The 11,300-nt window shown below is 45.4% G+C and overlaps 1 protein-coding gene across 1 annotated transcript; it reads right to left on the bottom strand.

The window, feature by feature from the left end:
* Positions 1-7,389: 7,389 nt before the first annotated feature.
* Positions 7,390-11,061, bottom strand: LOC140366107 (uncharacterized). The gene has a single exon (XM_072452779.1). The coding sequence runs from the start codon at positions 8,832-8,834 to the stop codon at positions 7,638-7,640; it is 1,197 nt and encodes a 398-aa protein (XP_072308880.1). The 5' UTR covers positions 8,835-11,061; the 3' UTR covers positions 7,390-7,637.
* Positions 11,062-11,300: the final 239 nt, after the last annotated feature.

The raw sequence follows: 11,300 nt of genomic DNA, 5'->3' as shown, positions 1-11,300 counted from the left end.
GGGGCCGTGTTCAGGGGCCGTGTTCAGGGGCCGTGTTCAGGGGTCGTGTTCAGGGGTCGTGTTCAGGGGGCGTGTTCAGAGGCCGTGTTCAGGGGCCGTGTTCAGGGGTCGTGTTCAGGGGCCGTGCTGAGGGGCCGTGTTCAGGGGTCGTGTTCAGGGGCCGTGTTCAGGGGTCGTGTTCAGGGGCCGTGTTCAGGGGCCGTGTTCAGGGGCCGTGTTCAGGGGTCGTGTTCAGGGGCCGTGCTGAGGGGCCGTGTTCAGGGGTCGTGTTCAGGGGCCGTGCTCAGGGGTCGTGTTCAGGGGCCGTGTTCAGGGGCCCGTTCATGCTCCGCTCTCTAACATGAGCTTTTAGAACCGGAGCGGACAGCAGTCGTGCTCTGAAGACCACACAGCCTCAGACACATGGATCTGAGCTCGGACCAGGCTGAATAAACCTGTGAGTGAATCAAGGATGTTGATGTTGTTGCCCTGACTGAGCATGTGCAGAGGAGTGAAGCAACAGGACTTAAAAATGATCTTTCTGAGACAAGTCTTTGTTTGTACCTAAGGCTCTGTTCATGTTTCCAATGATTAAATGCTCGTTAGAAACACAGGCAATCATTTAACAACATTATCTTATTTAATCCATTCAGCACTTTGTGTGGGAGTTTAGCTCAGTAAGACAGAGGCTCACACTTCACGTGAGAGACCCGGATTCACAGCCCGTCATTGCATAATAAATTCCCCCCCACACTTTTCTACTATCTACTAAATACAGATGAACACCCCAGGTCTGCTGCCCATCCATAAGAGTCACTGCAGTACCATGTGACACGTGAGGAGACGGCTGATTGGGCCAGATGTGTTTTCATCTGAAACTCTCCTCCGTTCCTCCTCCTCCTCTCGTCATCTGTCGACTTTTACATCATCACACATGGTCTAAATGAGACAGAAAAAGGCCCAGGATGTTGTACAATACAGACAACATAAATAATATATGATCTTGATGTGCTAAAAGTAATTTTCACTTTCTTAGATCAATATCTTTGGTCAAAATGACTTTATATGGGTTGTATATAGAGGTTGTTTTTATCACTGTTCATTGTTTTATGCTGCAACTGCATCACCAAAGCAAGTTCCTATGTTTGTGGATTCTGATCATGAGCTCATTGCGTTTTGCTCTGTAATGTGTGTCAGAGTTTACAGAGAGTTTAGTTACACAGTTTTACACAGACCAGGTTTCGAGGAGTTCTTTGGTTTCCATGGCTTTAGGGTGAGAGGAGAATTGAATCCTTTTTGCTATAGGTTAATTTCCTTGTGAAAAATGAAGAATAGCGGTTTCCTACTCAAGAATTTTGATTCATGAATATGACATTTTGCCAAAGATGAAGCCTGCGTAAATTCAGCCTGGAAGACCTAACTCCACCCATCTACGTCAAGGCCACCATGGAAGGACCCCTCTCCCCAGCGCCATCATCCCACTCAAGCGGGCGTGGCCTGTCCGTCTGAGACTGAGAGAGTCAGATCCCTCACTTCACCATGTACTCTCCCAGGTTTCTGCGTTTTTCCCAAAGAGGTTATGCAGTTTTTCCCGGCCAAGATGGAGGGTGAAAGGTCAGGGGGCGTCTGTACCATGGCCCTCGCACCTGCTCCTCATCCCCAATCAACGCTCTCAAGTGACTCCTCCCCGCTCCAATCAGCACCAGGCGGTCGCATTTAAGCCCTCAGGCAGATGGCTCGGCCACTCAAACCGTACTGCGACCCACCGCCTCCCCAGCTCCTCCTCTGCATTCCCCTCATCCTCTACCTTCTCTTCACATCTACCACCACCAGGCTCCAGGCTCCGGGGGGAGACATCTAATTCAATTAGATCATGGAGTGCCCATGATTGCAACGTCTTCCGCCGGGGTCTGAGCGCCAAATAACTCACGAATAAAGCTTGCTAAACAGTCCTTTCTCGTGGTCTCTTTGTCTCTCCAGGGTGAATTATCAGAACGTTATGTTTTTTTAAAGATTTTTGTAAAGATAATGTCTTGAAACCGAAAAGTAAAGCTGGGGGTGGATTTTTGAATGAGTTGGGACAAGACCAGAAGAAGTGAGTTACTGTTTCAGAGTTTGACTGACAGAATGTATCTTTTGTCCGTTAAAGTCCTGAGGTTTATTTTAACTGGAGAACAGCGATGAAGGAGTTTGTACATTACTTCTTTCTGCTTGTTTGTTATGAAAAAAATGTATGGCACCCTGGAGAGACAGAACACGTAAAAGATTAGCAAGTTTAGCAAGCTTTTATTACTTGGGTTATTTGGCGCTCAGACCCCAGTGGAAGACATAGCGATTATGGGTACTCCATGATCTAATTGTATTAGATTGTATTAGATGTCTCGCCCCAGGGCCTGGAGACTGGTGGTGGTAGATATGGTGAGAGGGTAGAGAGGATGATTAGGATGAGAGGGATGCAGAGGAGGAGGAGGGGAGGTGGTGGGTCGCAGTACGGTCTGAAGTGGCCGAGACAACTGCCCGAGGGCTTAAATGCGACCATCTGTGCGCTGATTGGGAGCAGAGGAGGTGCAGAGGAGGTGCAGAGGAGGTGCAGAGGGGGTGCAGAGGAGGTGTGCTGTGCCATGGGGAGGAGTGACTTGGGTGCGTTGGTTGAGGCTGGGGAGCAGGTGCGAGGGACGATAACGCGTGAGTCCCCTGTCCTTACACCCTCCTTCTCGGCCAGGAAAAACTACAAAAAAACCTCCTTGGAAAAAAATAAATAGAACCCTGGAGGAGCTCCGTGTGAAGGAGGGATCTGACTCCCACACACGGACAGGCGACGCCCGCTTGAGTGCGTTGATGGAGCTGGGGAGAGGTGTCCTGCCGTGGCGGTCGACGCAGATTGACTTAGGTCTTCCAGGTGAACTTACGCAGGCTTCATTTGGCACATAACTTCTCCAGTGACGGTGGTGATATTTATTTGGAAGAGGGTTCTGATCATGCGGTTGCGATTTAATGGAGAAGATGAGAAGCATATTTTCCCCACAGAAGTTTCCAACAGAAAGAAAGTATTTGACTTGATGGAGCGGGAGGTGTTTTGCCTTTGAAAAGCGTCATAACTTGTTTGGGTATCGCATCCGTCGCCGTGGAGACCTCTCTTGGGGAGAGAGGGACGGTGAAAGCAGACACAAATTCAGAGTCATTCATTAACTGCCTGTTTACATTGATTAGTTGCTTGATAAAGACCCCGCCCCTACACAATGATTGAAAAACAGTGATTTGAACAGGATGTAGCGTTGTTTGGGATGACGTAAGTGTAGGGAGAGAAAGTGTGGTGATAAATACACTGCCAGGCAAGGAGCATTTGTTTGTTTGACAGTTTTCATCAAAGTTTTTCTACATTAAAATTGTATTCGAGCATTAAAGGGACACCGACCGGTTTGGAGTGGAGTAGAGTGGGAATAAGGTTCCAGACAGAATCAGGGTTATTCAAGAAGTTACGAAGCCAAATGTTATTGAATGTGTAATTTAAGGATTTAGGCGACCAGCTTCAAATTAATTTAGAATGTTTGATGTCCAAGTCTAGCTCAAGATTTGGACCTTATCTTTTCTAGTGCTTGGTCAATCGATTGACATATGAAGCCTGCGTAAATTCAGCCTGGAAGACCTAACTCCACCCATCTACGTCAAGGCCACCTGCTCCCCAGCTCAACCAACCAGTCGGGCCTGTCCGTCTGTGGGAGTCCTCACTCCTTCACCGCGGAACTCCTCCAGGTTTCTACTTTTTCCCATGGAGGTTTTTGTAGTTTTTCCTGGCCGAGAAGAAGAGTGTAAGGACAGGGGACTCTGAGACATCTCACACCTGCTCCCCATCTTCAATCAACGTACCCAAGCCACTCCTCCCCGTGGCACGTCGCACCTCTGCTCCCAATCAGGGCACAGCCGGTCCGATATAAACCCTCACTCAGTTGGCTCGGCCGCTTCAGACCGTACTGCGACCCACCTCCTCCCCCCCTCCTCCTCCTCTGCATCCCTCTCATCCTCATCATCCTCTCTACCCTCTCACCACATCTACCACCACCAGTCTCCAGGCCCTGGGGCGAGACATCTAATACAAATAGATTATGGAGTGCCCATAATCGCAATGTCTTCCGCCGGGGTCTGAGCGCCAAATAACCCACGTAATACAGCTTGCTAAACGCTCCTTTCTGTGTTTGTCTGAGTCTCTCCAGGGTAAAATATTGCGCTCCACATGAAGGGCCATTGCAGAGTAAATTTATCTGTTTTTGTTAATAATGTTCTGCCATTTAGTGACCGCTCTCTTTGTGGCCAGTGATTGAACCTTTTCTTTGTTTTGGCTAAGATTGGTTCAAAGTTTGATTGACCACGCTCCCTTGTCCTTTGCAATTATCACGCCCATATAGTTGACTTCTGTTTACTGGAATATCATGGCAGAGTTTATGTGCTAAAGCAGACAACATGGATCATAAAGATTGATGTGAAAAAACAAACAAATCACTATCATCGTCTCTTCAAGTCAACAGTTGACTCGGGGTCAGGTTCGTGGTGAAAGTAATTGAATAAATGCAAGATTTATTCAATTACACGATATATTAGCAGGGGAAAAAAGAAAATGACTTGGGTATTTTCCCCTGCTCTTGTCGTCTTGGTGTGTTTAATTAGTGTGTATCGTCAGGCTGAGCACACGGAGCTGTAAATGAAGTGTTGCCCCCGGCGATGAGCGCGCACACGTGTCACTGCAGCTATTCTTAGGCCTGGCCCGACACATTTAAACTCAGGTGAAGGTGCAAATGAAATGAGCCCTGGGATAACTGCTGCCTACGGTTCAGACTCACTGCTGATGAAGGACAACGTAACAGGGCCATAGATGTCAGAACCACAGCACGTCGTCTTCATTGGACAGTCATAGATATTTGATGTTTTAAGATAAGATACGGAGCATATCCAAGGACGTGCTGATCACAACGTTGAGGTCGTGATTCAGCTGTAGTCTTCTGGGCACTGTTTGAGAGAAAATAAGATGTTTTGACTCATCTTCTTGGATGGAGTTGAAACGTCTTCAGTCTTTGAGGAATGCAAATTTGGGAAATCTGCCAATCCGGACCAATTTTCATCCAGGAATTTCCGGAGTCCATCCTTATCCCTGACATCAGAATCTGAATAATGTATTATGGCTACACAAAAGGTGTTGTTCTTCTGTGTTTGTTACAGACAAAACAGGCAGAATTTACACATACAACAGACATACAAAATAAGTACATAAACAGATTACATAAAGGATTATACAACATGCTTTGGTTCGTAGAAATAAATGATTCCAAACCCGAAGAGCTAAAGGACGAGAGACGTCGAGCTCCCGCCGGTCGTCTCGATGATCGAGTCTAGAAGAGAACAAAGTCTGTGAACTGATGGAAACCCCAGTTCTCGCTTTGTGCATCACCATGAGAATGTGTCATTTCAACTCTTTAGATGTAATAAATACTTGGTTCGTATGCCAAGATTTAATTGTGTTTCCCCAAAGTTCCAGGCAACAAATGAAATACGGCAAGATCAGTGTACATTATAGAACCCTTAAAGGAGCAATGGCCGATTTTTCGGCGATTTGAGAATGCAGGCGGAAGTGCGCATGCGCACTCCCCCGTGCACATGCCACTCCCCCGTGCACATGCCACTCCCCCGTGCACATGCGCACTCCCCCGTGTGGACTGATACAACACACACTTCCGTTTGTTTATTAGCGCAACAGATCGCATCGCATCTCTCGTCTCCCGTAGATTTCTGTCCACTTCTGCATCAGCTCGAACTGTCTTTCTCCGTCTTCATTTTGCCCCGTACACTGAGGGAACTATATTATGATAGATCCATGCGCTTAGGCACGCGGAAACGTGGGGACGAGCCTGACGCGGCTGCAGGTGAGCGATAGGTGCGTTTTATGATTGATACGTGGCAGGACTAATGATTTATCCACGCCACGAGGAAATATGATAAAAAATTTGCTGAAAAAAATCGTCCATACCACCTTTAAGTCCTTGTGGTCGACACTAATCTATTTTAGCAGATTTTTCTTCTTTTATTGTTTGCATGAGATTTTCTGTTTATTTTTTTTATCCAGTGTCAAACCCCAAAAATATATTTCTTTTATTGATATTCTTTCAATATATATTCCATTTAGGGGCCACTGGATGTCTGTTTCTGTTCAAATGTGTAAATGACATACACTTAATCTTCTTTACATTGCAATTCATAACCAATTAATTCCCATTGTCTTTATTAAGTTGATTATATTATCCGTCAAAAATACATTTGTGTTGTTAGAAATAGTTCTAACTGCTGCACAGTTTGATTGTAAAGTGTCCTATGGTTTCCTGAAAGGTGCCATCAAATAAAAGGAATTATTAATTTATGATTATTAGGCAAGGCAAGTTTATTTGTAGAGCACATTTCATACACAAGGCAATTCAAAGTGCTTATTATAAATCCATCCATCCATTTTCTACTGCTTGTTTTGGTGACTCTAAATTGGTCCTAGTGAATGAATGTGAGAGTGAATAAATCATTAATATAAAAATTTAAAAAAGTTCAGGCCCAATCAGGCTCAATTTTATTGAGATGTTGCTGGGAAACTACAAATTATTGTCTATTTGTCAAGTAGGAACTGACCCAATTAAACACCACTCTTATTCCATAGTCCTGTCATTTGTTATATTTATATGCTGTGGTATATGGTGTCAAGGGCTTTTTTCAGGTCGATAAACACGGCTTTGTTTATTTTTCAATTGCTATGGCGATAAGGTCTGTTATCTGTGTACGTGCTAAAGCTGTGGATCGTTGTTATTTCGAATCATGAAATTGTCATATTAAACCCTGTCAGTTGATTATTTGTTTTTAAACTGAGCTATCGTGGATCTAAATACATATGATTCATAATTTTATTTTAATTTCTCTTAAAAATGTATGGTCCTGCTTCTTGATTTTCTGAGCATGATTAGGTTCTATAGTTCCAAAATAAGTGTTAAACTCATTAACCGTCTCTTTGACGTCAATTTCATTATTTTCTTCATTCAATAAATCATTTAGTATATTATGTCCTGTGCTTTCTTCTCCATTACTTTCTGTAATACTTTTCCATGTTCCTTTAATATTATTTCTTTCATCTAGCAATAGTTTTGAATAACAACATTTTTTGTGTGAAATCTTGATACAAAATAGTTGTATTTTTGCAGAAATGTTTCAATCCTTTGGTCATGGTTTCTTGTTTTTCTTTCCACTTTCTAATATTAAAAATTCAAACCAGCAGAAATGTCTTTAAAACAGTTTGTTCTTTATTTGTCTTTTGGCTCAGTCCACACAAAGGTGACAATAGTTTAAAAAATGAAACAAAACAGACAGTAAAATGTCTTAATACTAGCATTTTATGACATTTCAATCATTGTGCTTACTTTCCAAAATAACAAAATAGAGTTCCAGCTGAGAAACAAGTTAAGAATTGGCACTTTATTGCCCTCTTAATGAGTTTTTAGCCAACAAACATCAGTATAAAGAGTTCAAAATGCAATGAACAGCTGTGGAATTCAGTTGACACACGGCTGTCATTTCACATTTTGTGAATTTACTTTTGCACTTTTGACTCTCGGTCCTCTTCGTACTGTAACATACAGTTACAGTCCTGAGCAAGCTGAGCACAAGATCTGGAGATCACTGGTCCTGACTGTGGGCCTCTGCGACCCGTGGGCCTCTGCGACCCGTGGGCCTCTGCGACCCGTGGGCCTCTGTGACCCGTGGGCCTCTGTGGGCCACTGCGACCCGTGGGCCCCTGTGACCCGTGGGCCTCTGTGGGCCACTGCGACCCGTGGGCCCCTGCGACCCGTGGGCCTCTGCGACCCGTGGGCCCCTGCGACCCGTGGGCCTCTGCGACCCGTGGGCCCCTGCGACCCGTGGGCCCCTGTGGGCCTCTGCGACCCGTGGGCCTCTGCGACCCGTGGGCCCCTGCGACCCGTGGGCCCCTTCGACCCGTGGGCCTCTGTGACCCGTGGGCCTCTGTGGGCCCCTGCGACCCGTGGGCCATTGCGACCCGTGGGCCCCTGTGACCCGTGGGCCCCTGCAACCCGTGGGCCATTGCGACCCGTGGGCCTCTGTGACCAGTGGGCCCCTGTGACCCGTGGGCCTCTGTGACCCGTGGGCCTCTGTGACCCGTGGGCCCCTGTGACCCGTGGGCCTCTGTGGGCCACTGCGACCCGTGGGCCTCTGCGACCCGTAAGCCTCTGTGGGCCTCTGTGACCCGTGGGCCCCTGTGACCCGTGGGCCCCTGTGACCCGTGGGCCCCTGTGACCCGTGGGCCTCTGTGACCCGTGGGCCATTGCGACCCGTGGGCCTCTGTGACCAGTGGGCCCCTGTGACCCGTGGGCCTCTGTGACCCGTGGGCCTCTGTGACCCGTGGGCCTCTGTGACCCGTGGGCCTCTGTGACCCGTGGGCCCCTGTGACCCGTGGGCCTCTGTGGGCCACTGCGACCCGTGGGCCTCTGCGACCCGTAAGCCTCTGTGGGCCTCTGTGACCCGTGGGCCCCTGTGACCCGTGGGCCCCTGGGCATCTGTGGGCCACTGCGACCTGTGGGCCTCTGTGACCCGTGGGCCCCTGTGACCCGTGGGCCCCTGTGACCCGTGGGCCTCTGTGACCCATGGGCCTCTGTGGGCCACTGCGACCCGTGGGCCCCTGCGACTCGTGGGCCACTGCGACCCGTGGGCCTCTGTGACCCGTGGGCCTCTGTGACCCGTGGGCCCCTGCGACCCGTGGGCCCCTGCGACCCGTGGGCCTCTGCGACCCGTGGGCCTCTGCGACCCGTGGGCCTCTGCAGCATCGAAGGACGGGTCAAATGCAGATTGCAAATTTCCTTAAGGGGACAAAGTGTACCTTAACCATAACCTTTGATGTGTGCACGCTTTAGGCCCATAGAAGCTGGTATGAGTAGACACTTAAAGGGCACATATTATGGTTTGTAATGTTCTTGTCCTTTAAACTTGCTCTTGTACCGTTGCTCGTGTTTGACCACTTACAATAATGAAACCACACATTACTTTTGATCCGTGAGGCGTTCCCTCGTCAGGATTCCTCTTAGAAATCCCTCTACTGGCGGCAGAGGGAATTGGTATGGGGAAATAAACAAAAGCTAGCTTGCATGCTAAGGTAATTTCCGGTGCTTCTTTGGTACAGGAAATCCTTTTCGTACATTGAGCTTGCACAGGCAGAAACAACTCATTCTGAAACCTTTGTTGTTCATGTACGTTACTATTGATTATTTTGATTGCGGAACATTCCGAACCCCATAACGCGATTTATGGCAGCTGCAGCGGCTTATTTATGGTCATGCTTGGTTAAAACATGTAAAGGGGCTTATTATGTTCAAACCAAATCTTGCAACTTTGATAAAACACTACAAGAGAGGTAAATCTAAAGGTATGTAAGGTTTATGGCATGAAAGGGCCACTGACCGTCAGCGCGCAGTTATGATTGAATCTCTATAACGTCACAAATCTGTAAACTTTGAAAGCAAAAAGAGCAGAAAAGATGAGCTCATAATGAGATTAATGAGACAAACGTGACTTAAGCTAAATACAACTCCAGTTCTGCGTTTGATTAGGAACAATGTTAGAACAGAACTAACGCCCACCAATAATCTACCATCTGTTTAAAACATTTTTGGCTTGTTCAAAAGTTCAAAACATAATCAAAAAAAATAACAATTTAGTTTTGCTTGTCGCTATTTTTCAATCTCTAACATCTAAAACAACCAAAGTTTAAAAAAGAATAAACTTAAATAACAAACTTAAATAATCTTTTCCATAACGCCCAGTCGAAATACAGTTTATAGTTTATGGTCAAAGTCCTGGTTTCAGTCCAGTTGTACATTGTAGAATATGTTTTACCCACATTGCATTGCGTTTCGAGTCAATTCTGATGGAAGTCTTCTGTGGACAGAGTGTAGTTGATTTTTGCTGTAGTTTCCATGTCTTTAGATGTTTCCCAGCATGCACCGGGACTGTGGAAGTGGACGATGACCAACGTAGACAGTGGACATAGTGCCATCTTGTGATAGTAGGATAAAGCTAGAGATGAAGAGATGAGTGTAGAATATGAATGTATCGATGCTGAAGTCTAATAAAAATAAAAAATGTTCGATTCTCATGCAGAACTACTTTAAACTTTTTTTTTTTTTAATTGCTGATTCTTTGAAATACATTGTTTATTTCTTTAGTTTATTCGTTTGTGCACATATATTTCGTTCAGTCCAAACTTTGGTGGAAAGAAGATTACTTTTCTATGTCATGGATATATTATTTTAAAGGATTTTTAAGGACTTTTTGTATGTAAAATGTGTTGTAAAATCTACTATTTGGGTCAAAATAAGACTTTCTCTGCATCTAATTATAGAGCGATCTTCTGACACACGTCCAACTCAGAATTCCCACTTGGAAACTGAGATAATTTGTGAGTGTGAAAACTGAACACGGTCCACCCTGCGTTTGGTGAAAGATAAACACCAGCTTTGTACTTGTGTTATTTTATCTTCATTTGCTCTTTATTGTCTGCAAAGCTGCTTCTGAGCTGCCTCTGAGCTTCTGCAGTTATAAATGCACGGTTATGCTAATATTGCTAACGTCTACAAGGAGCTAATGTAAACAAAAGAAAACATTCCTCTCAAATAATGTGCGGGTCCAGTTTAAACCCGCGTTATGGAGGATTTCAGCACTTTCCTTCCACTAACTTTTATAACTTGGTTGATTTGTTACTGTAATATGCAGGTAATTGTCTTTTCACAGAACCCCTGATGGCAAAACGCTCTCTGGACTGGACTGGAGTTGTGAAAAGCGCTTATAAACTGAATAATGAATTGTGGCTTTGAATTATTCTTATCGTATATAAAGGCCGGTCAATAAGGTGATTAAAAGACTAATCATGATGTGATTCCTGTGACGATCTGTTATTATTTCTCTGCTCAAACACTGACACTTATTCCCGCCCAGTTGAGTGTGTGACACCTGGATTTAACCAATCACAGTTAAGCCTGAACTTTCAGAACAAGCAGATTACTTTATTTACCTCTTAAAGGAAATAGAAAATATAAAGTTAACATGAACATGAATTAGATTGTGATGAATTTGTTTCTGCCATTTCGCCCACACTCATGTCCCAGATAGGAATAAATTGCAGCCTAATTGAGTTTAATTTATTTGATAGAGGGCTTATATTTGTGTTCAATTGACATCTTCCTAATAGATTAATTGTTTGTGAGCTTTTTGTGTTCATTACTTTAGTTTGGTGAATG

Source organism: Eucyclogobius newberryi, unplaced genomic scaffold, assembly GCF_026437365.1.
Source record: "Eucyclogobius newberryi isolate DKJ021-1_F unplaced genomic scaffold, fEucNew1.0.hap1 SCAF_19, whole genome shotgun sequence".
NCBI lineage: Eukaryota > Metazoa > Chordata > Actinopteri > Gobiiformes > Gobiidae > Eucyclogobius > Eucyclogobius newberryi.
The sequence above is the reverse complement of the archived record's forward strand: the minus strand, read 5'-3'. Positions and strand labels throughout refer to the sequence as shown.